This window comes from Anser cygnoides, chromosome 17 (assembly GCF_040182565.1).
Source record: "Anser cygnoides isolate HZ-2024a breed goose chromosome 17, Taihu_goose_T2T_genome, whole genome shotgun sequence".
Lineage (NCBI taxonomy): Eukaryota > Metazoa > Chordata > Aves > Anseriformes > Anatidae > Anser > Anser cygnoides.
This window is the reverse complement of record NC_089889.1, coordinates 9,707,005-9,721,072: the sequence shown is the minus strand read 5'-3', so window position 1 is coordinate 9,721,072 and position 14,068 is coordinate 9,707,005. Positions and strand designations below refer to the sequence as shown.

At 36.0% G+C, this 14,068-nt stretch overlaps 1 protein-coding gene across 1 annotated transcript in view; it reads left to right on the top strand.

The window, feature by feature from the left end:
* PI4KA (phosphatidylinositol 4-kinase alpha) overlaps positions 1–14,068 on the top strand; it is a 60,631-nt gene that overhangs the window by 4,248 nt on the left and 42,315 nt on the right. The window contains exons 4-18 of the mRNA XM_013173562.3: positions 81–169; positions 670–742; positions 1,092–1,351; positions 2,061–2,127; positions 3,962–4,110; positions 4,680–4,745; positions 5,668–5,764; positions 6,065–6,256; positions 7,034–7,134; positions 7,837–7,966; positions 9,441–9,573; positions 10,212–10,307; positions 10,781–10,964; positions 11,678–11,781; positions 12,474–12,642. Of these exons, the coding sequence (XP_013029016.2) occupies positions 81–169; positions 670–742; positions 1,092–1,351; positions 2,061–2,127; positions 3,962–4,110; positions 4,680–4,745; positions 5,668–5,764; positions 6,065–6,256; positions 7,034–7,134; positions 7,837–7,966; positions 9,441–9,573; positions 10,212–10,307; positions 10,781–10,964; positions 11,678–11,781; positions 12,474–12,642 (1,910 nt within the window). The remainder of the gene's footprint in view (positions 1–80; positions 170–669; positions 743–1,091; positions 1,352–2,060; positions 2,128–3,961; positions 4,111–4,679; positions 4,746–5,667; positions 5,765–6,064; positions 6,257–7,033; positions 7,135–7,836; positions 7,967–9,440; positions 9,574–10,211; positions 10,308–10,780; positions 10,965–11,677; positions 11,782–12,473; positions 12,643–14,068) is intronic.

The window sequence follows — 14,068 nt, the reverse complement described above, 5'->3', positions numbered from 1 at the left end:
CATGCGAATCAGTTGTGTTGTCTTTATTATTATTTTCTCTGATATGCCATCTCTAACAGTACTTCTCTCTTACTTTGCAGGGTTGCTTCCAGTAGCAGAAAACTTCAGCTTCTGCTTGGTAACGTTGTTATCAGACGTTGCTTACAGGGATGCCTCCCTCAGAGAGCAGGTAGAGTTTAATTTTGTGCTTACCTCGTACCCGATTCTCCAGTGGTGTAAATGACAAATGTTTAGGCAAGACATCACAGCTGCCTTCCTTCTTCCTTGCCAAGGGATTGGTTGCTTTGACATGTATACTGACGTGTTACTTTGCTTCAATTAATGAAGTCAGGTACACAGAAGAAATTCTTAAATCTGTTTTTGCTTCTGGATGTCAAAGCATGACAATCATTGAGTCCAGAGTTCTAGAATTCAAGCTTGGTACTAAGATCAGGGCTGCTGCAATTTTATTCCGTTGTACACACCAGTTAGCTGAAGGCTTTACAAAGGAAGCTCTGTAAGCTGAATGAGACCAATATACTTTTGTAGTCACATAGCATTAAAAACATCTTGTTTACAGAGATGCTTACATTGGTAAGTAAGTGTCATGTGTGTTGTAGTGATCTCATATATCATGATAAAACCTCTTTACCAACATCTGTTTTTCTATGTCTGTCATGATTGCTTTAGATTTTGGACGCAATTCTACAAGTTATGCAGTTTCTGTTGGGAATGTGCCAGACCCCACAAATGCATGATAAAGGTACTTTTAAAATAACTCTTTATATTTTTACTATATCTGAACTCGTCCTCTGAAATTCTTGTATTTTCAAACTATCAGGATCGCTCCTGAGAAGTGAGAAGCTTTCCTCTGTTGACTTCTCTTAGCAGGTGTTTACTCTGTTGCTGTAAATGAAATACAGAAGCTAGAGATGTATATTAATTTAAGATAACTTTGTGATTTTTCGTCTGCTTTTGAACAACTCTTTGTAAAGCACTTTAGGCTGAAGCAGTTTTGTGAACTGGTAGAACTACCTCTCTTCAGTTTTGCTAAGTTACTGTTAATATATTCTTATATCTTTTTTGTTTGTTTGTTTCCCCTCCCTCCCCAGAATATTTATGCAAGTATGCAGTGCCCTGCCTGATAGGAATTTCTCGAGCCTTTGGTCGCTACAGCAATTCAGAGGAGGCTCTCCTTTCAAAGCTTTTTCCAAAAATTCCCCCACATTCCCTGAGAGTTCCAGAAGAGCTTGAAGGAATTCGCCGACGGTCCTTTAATGATTTCAGATCCATTCTTCCCAGTTCTCTGCTCACTGTTTGCCAAGAAGGAACACTAAAGAGAAAGGCTAGCAGTGTATCTAGCATCTCACAGGTCTGTATGACTTGCCATGTGTTGGAATTGGTGCTACAATGACGTTGTGGTCTTGATGTGATTAAGGCAGCCGTAAGCCTGGATACGTAGAATGTCTCTTAACAAGTTATTTGACCACATTCAGAAATCTTTATTTTGGTTCTATGGCTGACCTTCAAAATGATTTTGTAGCTTCTGAGCTACAAAATAATTAGTGACAGTTAAACTAATTACTGTACCAATAAATCCTGATAATAAATTGCTGCCCAATTCTATTCCTAATTTTATATTATGTTTCATGTTATCCTCATTTAAAAAAAAATACATATAATGTTTATTGGAAAATTTGGGAAACTGTCAGTTTATGACTAGAGTTTTCGGAAGTGCTGAGCCTATAGGAGCTCTTGCTGGCTTTACTGGCAGCTGTGCATATTCATTGTCATAGGGGAAAAATGGGTTCAGGTGCCTGTTTGGAAACCATGGATTGTTATTAGCATAGTTATGTGCAGTACCGGAATTGTCATTCTGATCTGTTTCCTCTAATCAAAACTGCTGAACTAGCCTTTTTTAACTTCCCATTTTTTGGTTGTAATTGAGCTGTTGGGCCTGTCAATACATCGTTCTGGTAGTTTCACCTGAAGCTGTGTTTCACTATAAGGTGTGAACACACTGATGAGTAGTTCTCAATAGTTTTTAAAAGTATGGTTTTAAAAAGCGTGTGATGTTTCAGGTTAGTCCTGAACGTGGAATTCCCCCACCCAGCTCTCCTGGAGGATCTGCAATTCATTACTTTGAAGGTAAATTATTTTGCAAATGAATAATGTGTGATTCTTTTATTTTTATTTTTATTTCTCTTTACAGAAAATTGAGAACCAAAATCCTTTTGACCTCTTTCTCTACATTCTGGGATTCTTACAGTAATTCTCAGGCACATGCCTGCTAGGTTTCTGAAAAACTGTGGAGTGTGAAGACAGCAGGAAGTAGTCATTATTAATACTACTGATCTCCAGGGTCAGTTGTTTCTGGCAGGCTTCTGAGAGACATGATTTCCCGATGCTAGGCAGTGCCTAGTACTGAAGAGCTTAATTCAACTAAGCCAAAAATATTTGGGAAGATTAGGCTAAGTAACTTTCAGAAACAAGCATTAATACCGTACTTCACTAAAGAAGTAAATTGGTGGACTAGTGTCTAGAATGTACCACAAAGGTCTCAAAATTCTAGGATTCTAAAACAACAGCTCCATTTGAAGTAAATTTGGTACGAGTCACTGTTTAAGGACCTAGTAATTTGCTGAAGTGAAAAATAATAAAGGAGACACTGGAGTTGTCTCTTAACCACTGGGTTTTGGTACAGCTCTAGCTTTTAGTTTTTGTGCTGTGACATGTAGAAGCAGTGCTTGAAAATAAACTGTATTTGCACAAGTTCAGTGGCAAACTAATTCCACATGTGAGAAACAAAGTTGAGGTGTTTTGGTGTCTTTGGTTTTGTCTGGACCTTTGAAGTCTTTATTGGTTTGGACATTCTCGGTTTCTCTGTTCTTTCTGTCTCTGAAACCCTGGTTTAAAATGATTTCTCCCACACTACATTTTCTGTTTTCTTCATTTAATGTTTGAAAAGGCATCTGTCTTCCTTCCTTGTATCACTGGGATGCAGGGTAATTCATCATAAGTGGCCAAGTAAGAAAAATAAGCTATCCTCTGTCTACTCTGTTGAACCAACCTATACACTTCTTCAGCTTTAGGTTCTCAAAGTTTTGAGTGTTAAAAAACAAACAAACAAAAAAACAAACAAAAAAACCCCATCAGGTTAAGGAGACAATAGCAAAATGCAAAGCATAATTAAAGCCTGGAGGCAAGCCTTATATTTTTTTCTCGTAGTATAGTTTGTGATAATCATCATATTTAGAAAATAAGACTAATGGTCTTGGTTTTTTTCTGGCTAAGGGGTTAGGGAAAAAAAAGACTGAATTTTTTTATTGTTGTTAGGAAACAGTGCTACTTGAAAGTCTATTAACTGCAAGAACATTACTTTAGCACAGCAGCTAAGTAGTTTAAAAAGGCAAAGATGTAACTTCTAAACTGCAAGCAGTACCCAAAGCAGTATGATTTGTAAGCTATTTGCTTAATAGAATATTTGAATCTGAAAAAATAATTTTGTATTTATCTTCGAATTGCAGTAATGAATTGGCTCTTCTTCTAAAATTAAAGCTATGCCCCATGCTCATTTGCTCTAATATAAGGAAAAATCTCACAAGATAGTTTTGACTCAGCCTGTTTTTTGTATCTCTATGCTCAATTCTAAAATGGCATTACAGAAATAATTTCAGGTAAAGGGACATCAGTAGTGTGGTAAGAGTTGTTGTCAGCAGTGTCTGTGACGTGAACACAAGCTAAAATCAATTCCTCGCAAAGGATTGTTGCTTTTTGATGAACAAATGTGTTTTTCATTGTAGTTTTGTCTTGATTTACCAGTAGATTAGCTGAATTGAGCCTCTTGATAACTTGTCAGTTAAAGACTGCACCCATGTTGGAAATAACTCTTCAGTGGTGATTAAACACTACCATTAAACAAAATCTATGTATCCTTTCTCTCCCCAAAATTTTTTCTCATACTTCTTTATTTTTTGATCAGGTTCGTATCTTCCTGATGGGAGTGCACTGGATCCTGATTATTACTTCACTACGATCAGCTCCAGCTTTTCAGTTTCTCCTCTCTTTAATGGCATTAACAATAAAGAGTTTAACATCCCACTGGAAATGCTTCGCCAGCTTTTGAACATGGTATGTGATAGATTGCTATGAAGGTTGTAGCAATTTCCGTACTAGAGGAAGATGCAGTTTATTTAAGCTTTTAGAAGTGCAAATAAAAAGATTGTGTTTATCTTTCAAGCTTTGTGTAATGTTATTTTTATGGCATTTAACATCATGTTTCAATAGTATTCCTGAAATGCAAAGTTGAAATGTGAAGTTGGAATATCAAATAAGTTTGTCAGATTCTTTCTTTTGGTGTGTCTCAGACCATGTGGTACTTGCGTACTGATAGTTGCTGAAGTAGATTGTTTTTTGCTGTGAGAATAAGACCCTCTTCCAGAAGAGTGTTGTTGCTGTGAATTCATGCTGAGTGGTAGAGGCCACTGGCCCTGGCTGCTTCATGCACCAGCTATTTTGGAATATTGCACAGAGGCTGAAATATATTAAATCTTGTTGCAACTAAAAATGCTTGTAGCATTAATTTCATCTTACGCTTTGCAGTAGTGATGGGTGTTGTCTTTACATGTGCAAAATTGTATTATCTTCCTATCTAGAGTCATGAACATAAACCAAACCTTTTTTTCTTTTTTCCTCTGTAGGTAAAACAGATTGTTGGGGATTCTCTGCTGAAGACTTTAGATGCAGTTGTAGCTGAAGTTGCAGAGGTACATTCTTAAATAGCTTTCTCTTGACTTGAATGCTTTGTCTTAATACTTTTAAATTAGTTGTTTTGTTTTTTTTTTTAACTATCTAAGGTATGCCTTGTCTTTGTAAAAGGATATTTGTTTTCTGTTTGATCTGCTCTTTCAGTTTTTTTAATCTAGCCCTGGGCTGTGTTAAAATAAGGGGAGAGAATATTTTTCACTAACAAAAAAGGAAATAATTATTTTCTTTAATTATTCAGCTACCTGAGCTCTGTTACCCTACTAAATTACAGCAGTGGTTGCCCAAACTGGTTTACTGTAGGCTCAGACTGTAGAATTGTTGCTTATTTCAGTAACACTATTGTCTTTTTTCAGGTAGTTAAAATGTGGTGTGTGTTTTTTGTTTTTTCTCTTTTCTTCTGGCTTGGAAATCACTGCTGCTCTTGTAGGTATCATTTCAAGAAATGTCATAGCGTTACAATTCTTGGACCTTCAGTTTTAGAGGTGGCATACGTGTTCCTGTACCACATATTATGGAGTTAGCCCCATTTCATTGGAGGTGTAAAGCTGTCAAAAAAGGAGTATGTTCAACTGTGTGGGAATGCAAGTGCTGTTCTCTCCAGCCATCTTTCAAGTTCTGCCATATTTGAAATGCAGGCCGAAGTGGAGACAGCTTCAGTTACTCCTTTGCTGTCTCAGTAAAATGATCAATTTGATTTTTATTTATTATTATTAGAATACTGAGAACACGTATGAGCTTTTCAAATCAAAAGACTGACTGAATCTTATTTAATGGTGGTTGTAGAGTTGTTAAAGTGCTTGTACTTGTCTTTCTGTTTACATTGTGGGGTAAAAATTGTGACTTGAATGAGAAGATTTGTTTATTCATGTTATGGAAAATATTGCATTTTTAATCTGGATGGTTGTTTCTTTTCTTTTGCAGACAGGTGCTAACACTGATCTCTATTATAAAACATTCAGTGATCCTCTTTATCTTGCGCAGTTTAAAATGCTGAGAGACACATTATACTATATGAAAGGTATAGTATTTATTTATTTATTTTTTGCCATGTAATTTCTGATGTATTTTGAAATGTTTCCATGTAAAGGTGCTAGGGAAATAGAGAAAAAAATTCTTATGACACCACTGAAATGATTAACAGATGGCGTTTTAATTGTCTGATTACTGGTGGACTTTGCTACAAATTTTATCTTTTTAGGTAGGGCATAAACTTCATGAAATCATTCATGACATTGGCAATTAATTTCACACATGCTTTCATTCTGATATACTGTCTCCCTTTCTTCTACTATAATGCTATTTCCTTTTATTTCTTTAGATCTTCCCACTTCATTTGTGAAGGAAATCCATGATTTTGTGCTTGAACAATTCAACACCAGTCAATCAGAACTTCAGAAAATCCTTCATGATGTTGACCGACTGCACAATGAGCTGAGTCCTCTAAAACTGCGTTGTCAGGCTAATGCTGCCTGTGTGGATCTCATGGTGTGGGCTGTGAAAGATGAGCAAGGTGAAAAATGCTTTTCTGTCTCTGGAATGTCTGGTTAATATTTTATTTTTAACTTGTAGGAATACTTATAAGCTCTTTGAAAGCTCAGAGAAATATAAATAAACTTCAGTTGAATACTTTTAGTTATTAGAATGTACACCTTAAACTTCCATCAAGAAGTTAATGAATTAGTTGGCCAAGTAGTTAGACATCTCTTTACAGAAACAAAATCAGAAACTTCCTATTGGCTCATTTAGAAGGGACAGTACAATTGCTGCGTTTTGCTTTTTATTTTCTAGTTTGTTTTGTGTTTTCAATTATTGCTTTTTGTGTCTTAAAAGTTTCTTAGTGATTCATTAAAGGGAACGTTTTTTCTTCATTGCTATCAGTATTGGTAAACTCTTTCTCACTTTTTCTCAAATTTCTTTCTTTCTTGTGTTATTCTTACACATCCTCTGAGTACACGTAGCATTTTTTTCCTTTGACCCTTGCAAAAATCCATTTCTGTCAGATGTGAAGTACCCTCAAAATCAACTTTAAATACTGTCATTCTTTCCATCATAGTGTTTGACAGGGCTGGTTAGTGCAGATGCTGATTTTGTGTTAACTCCAACACAACTTTTTTTTTTTTTTTTCCAGAAAAAGTACTAAATCTCTTTGAGGAGTTGTAGTACAAAGGGAGTGAAGATGATAAATTTTCTTCATGTTTTAGGCATTCCAATAACATTGAGCTGTGTGTGGCCTAATAACAAATCTGACAAACTTATTTTTTTTTTCTGTTGGGTTTTTGGTATTAAGGTGCAGAAAACCTGTGCATCAAGTTATCAGAGAAGCTGCAGTCAAAAACTTCCAGCAAAGTCATCATTGCTCATTTGCCGCTGCTAATTTGCTGTTTGCAGGTCTGTTTTTACTGTATTTGGCATGACTATATTGGGGAGGGAGTTGCAGGTTGCTAGAAGAGCATTTTATGTCTCCTGTTTGCATTACTTTCCATCAATGTGTTCATTTGGATTTTAGGGATTTGGTCTTGAAAGTAGATCTGCATAAGAGTAATGCTTTCAAAATTTACTTAGCTCAGCTTGTTCTTGAAGAATAATATTGATGAGTGTTTTTAACCCATATTTCACTTCTGAAATATTTAGTGTTATAGCCTATTACATAAACAGCTGAACTGGGACTGGCAGATCACTGACATTGAAGACTAAAACTTGGTTATTCTAATTTCTGTCTTCTTGTTGGACACAGTCTTATGGATGTGGTACTTTGCGAAATTAGGATACTAAATTATCAGGATTCTGTATGCATTGGAACTTGTCCAGTAACTTTATTTTTAGACTGTGCAGTTCATTTCATATACCTCATGTGAAATTAATTGTGAAGAAAACAGCAAGGCTTGAGTGGCATGTCAAATTCTAGGATAACCTAAAAGAATTAGAGGCTTTAAACGTCTTCAGTCGTACACTAAATATTGAATCCCTCAGAACTATCTTTGTTTTTGGTGTTCAGATGAAGTTGCAAGCTTACAGTTAAATATAGCAGCACAGTTTTTATTTCAAATGATATATGTTACCTAAATGATTTTTTTCCTGTTTTGCTTTTAGGGTCTAGGTCGTTTATGTGAGAGGTTCCCTGTTGTGGTTCATTCTGTCAATCCATCTTTGAGAGACTTCCTTGTGATACCTTCCCCAGTGCTTGTGAAGCTTTACAAGTATCATAGCCAGTATCACACAGGTAACTGGGGGGTGGTGTCGTGTTCCAAAGGATATGTTAGCGGTCATTTTGCAACTGTTGGGGCTTTTTGATGCTTTTAGATGTTCTGTGATGATGGATCAGTAGGGGGAAAATAGAGATGAATTTGATTTTTAGAGTGGAGAGGAGGAATGCAAATCAAGGTAGAAGTATATCTGTGTGCTAGCAGTGTATGTAGAACTACGTTTTATTCTAGGAGCAATATTGCTGTGCTTGTATGCTGAAACTGAGATAGTCTTATCTCAAGCACTTTTCTCCTGAGTGAGATCACCAGCAATTGCAGTGTGATGCTGTTTTATTGAAGGTTGTATTGTGTGTGTCTTATGACAAATTTACTGGCAATGTCAGCTTATTTAGCTTTAAGGAGAACTAACCTATGTTTTTCTAGTTCCAGAAAAGCAGGTGCTTTTTCCAGCAGGGAGTTGAAATAATGTCCCATTGTGTAGACTGTGTAGCATGTGTTGATAAGCAGAGAATGGTTACTTTCAGTTTGCAGGTTGAATATTAGATTTGTATTAGCATGTTACCAGGATAGGGTGGATGAAAAAGTGTGCTATTTTTTGTTTGCTTTATAAGGCAAATCCTAAGTGGGTGGACAAATGTGTGGCTGCACTTTGGTACCTTTTGGCCACTCTTAGTGGGTCAGCATCTGTGTGCAGAAGGGTGTGCTTACATGCACAATGGGGTGAGCAAGTGTTGTGAATCAACTTCCTAATCTTTAAAAATGCAAGCCTTTAAGGCTTGTTTTCTGTCCAAAGTTAATCTTGGAAAAAGTGGCTATCAGTATACTGTTCCATTTTTATTTTGTGACTGCAGTTTGCCATGGAAAATGTTGGTTTTCCTGACTTGACAGCTTTGTAGAATCTTCTTGCTCAGGACAGCAAAGACAGAAGGGTGGCATTAAAATTCTGCAATAAAATTTTGTTAATAATGACCAACATAGAGTAGAATTTTCTATGCAGTATGAATGAAAGAAAATGAGTAGATAGGATATGCAGATTCAATGTGTTTAGGAGGCTTCATAATTTTAAACTATTCAATCTCTATTACATTATAGCTCAAATTTTAAAACAGAGTTCTTCAGCCCTCTGACTGTTTTGGTGGCACCCAGTGATTCTTTTGTTATTGTTTTTGAATTGTATTAGTGAGTTATGATTTCCCAAAAGAAAATGTTCCACGTAAATTACTTGCTAATGCAAAAGCAATATCGTAATGCTAAGGCATAGATAAAAATGGAAACTGGAGGTGACTAAATTTAGGAATGATTGTATTTAATTATTATTAATTTATATTGTATTAAGTGATATCTCACAAAAGTACTGACAATATAAGCAATTTCAAAGTTCAATTCTCTGACCTGTAAAGTATCCTCTTTTGCATTTGCCAGATATAGCTCCGCCTGTGTACTCTCAACTTGGGGGGGAAAGGTGCTGATTTCTGTACTCTGTATTCTTAGTAGGTGGTAATGACATCAAGATTAGTGTAACCAATGAGCATTCAGAGTCTACTCTAAATGTAATGCCTGGCAAGAAAAGTCAACCATCCATGTATGAACAGCTCCGTGACATTGCCATAGACAATATCTGCAGGTAAGAGGTGTGTGGTAACAGAGGAGGCTTGCACCATTTTGGAATACGTGTTCTATTTCCCTAGTAGAAGAGTATTGTGACCATTTAGAAAGTGCTGCTCTGTGTTATAAACGCTTTGTGCTCTTTTCATTTTGTGATCTCATTTTCCTTCAGACAATCCCTTGGTTTTATGTCCTAGTCTTAAAATACTCATTTAGTTTAATTGTTTTGCTTCCCACGTGGGTAATTCATGCTAGTCATGTTTTGGTACCCACCAGGGCTTTTTTTTTTTTTTTTTTTTTATTTTGTAATGATTCTTCTTCCCTTTTAGACAGCTGCACAGAGCTTTAGGGAAGACAAATAGTTGGTGACTAGAGGCAAGGAGTTAAGGCTTCTAAAGGAATGGATTCTGAACTTGACTTACTGCATATTCCGATCTTTACTATTGCTGGAAGAAGCAGGAGTATAAACTTCAGGGTTTTTTTAATACATCTGTGGTGTTCTAGGCAATTGGTTCTTAGACTTCAGTGTAAATTCTTTTTTCCTTATACTTGGTGTGCATTTACAGTTGTACAATGTGAAATGTTTAATTCCTGTGACTCTGTGTTGTATTTTTCCTTTGGCTGTTCTAGCATGTTTTCTGTTCATTGTTATTCCAGGTGCTTGAAAGCTGGCTTGACGATAGATTCAGTGATTGTTGAGGCCTTTCTTGCCAGTTTGTCTAACCGTCTGTACATCTCACAGGAGAGTGATAAGTAAGTTGTTAATTGCGAAAACTCATTTTCCTTTACTCAGTGAACATGAAGCTTATTCTAAAACTTAATGACTGACAGCATTATTTCAGAATTAAATATCACTGAGATTAGTGAGGGGAAGTCCTACAGTAGCTGGCCAGACTGTTGTCTTAATATTTTGCAGATCACATTTACTTCTTTCCACTGTTGTTTACAGAGTAGTTTGCACACAGATTAGTGTGAGTTTCTTGGGCAGTGCACTTGTGGGTTCTGGTTTCTATTTTGTTTTGCTTTTTTCTTTTTACCTATGCATGTACATCTTTAACGCTAATGTTCGGAGTAGATATGTGTGTATAGGGGCAATAGTAAAGTTTAGTGATGCTTAAATTTAGTTCATGAATTGTTTCATATGTGAAATGTACCATACTTTGAGGTCTTGTTAACTGCTGAACAGTTAAATGTATCACTTTGTTTTTTTTGTTTGGTTTTAACAGGGAAGCTCATCTGATTCCTGACCACACAATTCGTGCTTTAGGGCACATTGCAGTGGCACTGAGGGACACCCCTAAAATGATGGAACCCATCCTACAGATCTTACAGCAGAAGTTCTGCCAGCCACCTTCTAATCTTGATGTGCTCATCATTGACCAGCTGGGCTGCTTGGTCATCACCGGGAATGTAAGGAAAGAACTATCCAAGAGATTTTCAGTTCATGACTTTTTCTTCCCTTTAGTTAAAAGGAAAGCCTGTATTTTAAAAACTGCATTTGCAGTCGTTTTTGAAGTATTTACATATCTTACTTGTTCACACTCATACAATCCTTGTCTCAGTGACATCAGAAAATAAAAGCTAATTAATAATGTGTAAAATGCTGTCCCCGTAAAGATTAGTCCCCACAGAAAATAATAAAAGTTTAGAAAACCAACCCCATGTTTTCAAAAGTTAAATAATTCCTAAACCTGGCCTGTATGCCCAAAAGATGCGCATGATCCTTTTTTTGTATCGGTAATCAGCTTAGAAGTCTTGTAGGTCCATATATTTAAAAGTAGAAGTTGCCTTGAATGATGCGAACACTGACTCTGCCTTTTCCAAATGTAACTTGTTTTTCTGAGACAAGCAATTAAGAATTGCCAGAACTCAGAAACCTGGAGAAAAAAATTGATGAAAAAAAAGGATGGGAGTTAAAGAAATGAATAAACTTTGTGAAATCCAAGCAGCTAAAAGCACTGATGAAAGCACTTCCACAGTGTGGTTTTTGGAAGCTGAAACTATAGCTCAGGGTACCAGTAGATAGCTAAAGAACTTTGTAACAATTTATTTTACAAGGGTCATTTTTCAGTGAAATAGTATTCAATAAACTCTACTTAGTGCGTGTTTGTTTTTTTTCACAGCAATATATTTACCAGGAGGTGTGGAATCTATTTCAGCAAATCAGTGTTAAAGCAAGTTCAGTTGTTTACTCTGCCACAAAGGATTATAAGGATCATGGATACAGGTAAGGTTTATCCATACACTTAAGGGACACAGCTATTATACTGAATATTCTTTGTTCTACATCGTGGATTTTTCGGTCTTTTCCAGTGCAGGTTTTCAAATGATGTTGTAAATAATGCTGTTCTTTTCTTAGTAAGTGAAGTATAATTGTAACAGGGACTGAAGCGTAAAGATAATCACTGACTTCATTGGTAGTTGGGCTGAGCTGGATATATTTTAAAGTAGTAGTTGAGTAACTATTAGGACTATTCCTGTCACTGTTTTTGCATACTCTGACCCAGTGTGATCCCAGTTTTAATAACAACTGATACTAATTCTGATTCTTCTGCTCTAAGACGTTTCCCGTTCCAGAAACACAGCCATTTGCTGTTCTTTTGTCTGTAGCCATATCTGATAAAGGAAAGTAATTTCCTCTTGGCAATGATAACATCATAAATAAAAACATCATTCACAGGCAAAGTTGACAAATAATTTTTTACTTAAATACTGATTGAAATAAAAATTCAATTATCAGTAAAAATGATTTACCGGTATTCACAGAAACAAAAAATCTCTGAGCGCAAAATACCCCCACAAAAACTGATGTCAGCAGCCCTGCTAAAAGCATTGCTGTTCAGCATTACTGAGAAAGGACTGAAGGTAGAAAAGCTTCTGTTGAGGAATTGCTTGTTCATCATTTTTTTTCGTTTTCAGGCACTGTTCCTTAGCTGTCATTAACGCCCTAGCTAACATCGCTGCTAACATTCAAGGAGAACACCTTGTGGATGAACTGCTGATGAACTTGCTGGAACTGTTTGTTCAGCTTGGGCTAGAAGGAAAGAGAGCTAGTGAGAGAGCAAGTGAAAAAGGACCAGCTCTGAAAGTAAGATATTAACTGTTTTTTGGTTTTAATTGCATGCAGCTTTATGTTTATATACATGGTATTACTAAGCATAGTCTGTATCCTTTTTTGAATCAAAACCAAATGTTTGCACGCATTTCAAAAAAAAACATATACTTAATAGAAATCTCCCCTGACTTGTAAGGGTGCTTTATTTAGGGAGCAAGTTTATTCAAAAAGCTTGCCTAAGAAAGGCAAGACTCGTCTCTTTGATGAATTTGTATGATAGGAATACTTTGCAGAAGAGTAGATTCAAGTAGCTTTGCTTTAAGATACAGAGTTCTTTCTGAATGTGTTTTTTTTAATTGTCATTTGTAAAATTTAACATATACTAGCCTGTAAAAGTCAATGAGAAGGTCTGGAAGACACATATATTTAAATGCTAGTTGAATTTTTACAAGAGCAGTTTTTATGCAGTTACTTTATTCATTTAGAGTTCTGCTTTTTTGTTATTGAAGCCTTTCACCTCACTTCATACTAGTTTTTATTCCTATTTCAATACTATATCTGGAATTCTTGATATGCTTCTTCTATTTAAGAAGCATATAACAATTTCAGCCTTTCCCACAGTACCTTCCTCTCTTCTTTGCTCTAAAATATGCTCATAAACATGCTGCTAACCTTGACTTCTGCAGTTGAGTTCTACCTTATCATTTGAAAAGCAAAATGTGGTTGCTTCCTACTCATCGAAAACGAGATCTTTCCTCCCTTGCATTCAAATACAGTAACTTCTTGGCATTCTACGCTATTCCTTATGGTAACTTTAAAAATCTCATGGTGTTTGATAGTGCTTTTTTCCTCTTTTTTTTTTTTTTCTTTTTTTTTGAGATGTGCTTTGAGAGCAGTTCTCTGCTACAACATTTTCTTTTGGTTAAGGCAGACAGGTAACATTTCCTTTTGAAATAGACACATGGTCCTAGCAGTAAAAGGAATCTAACATCTGTGTGTTTGCTTCTTGTTTTTTCCTCCTACCTGTTGTTTGTATCAGCACTCTCATCTGTAGCTCTTTGCAAGATGGGGAATGGGCTGTCTATACATCTAGAACTCTAGTGATTCATGGGTTTGCAGGGAAGGGAAAAACATGCATCATCATGTGGAATCAACGCTTTAGAAAGCTATGCAGGTCTTGATTGCCATTCTTCTTTTGACTGTTATCTAGCAAGACAGTATTTGAGCTTTGTGATTAGTTTCTAAGACCTTAAATGGAGTTTTTTCAATAAAACACTTGAAAGTAAATGCCTGTATTTATTTGCATTCGCTGCTGTTATTTTTGCGAATATCCCACAGACAAAGTGCAAATTAATTGGTTTACTTGAGACCTGCTCCTGACTTATGCCACTAAATGTGCATTCTCTTCGTTTTAATGGAACTTACTTACGGTCATTCACATCTGTGGGAATTCAAAATA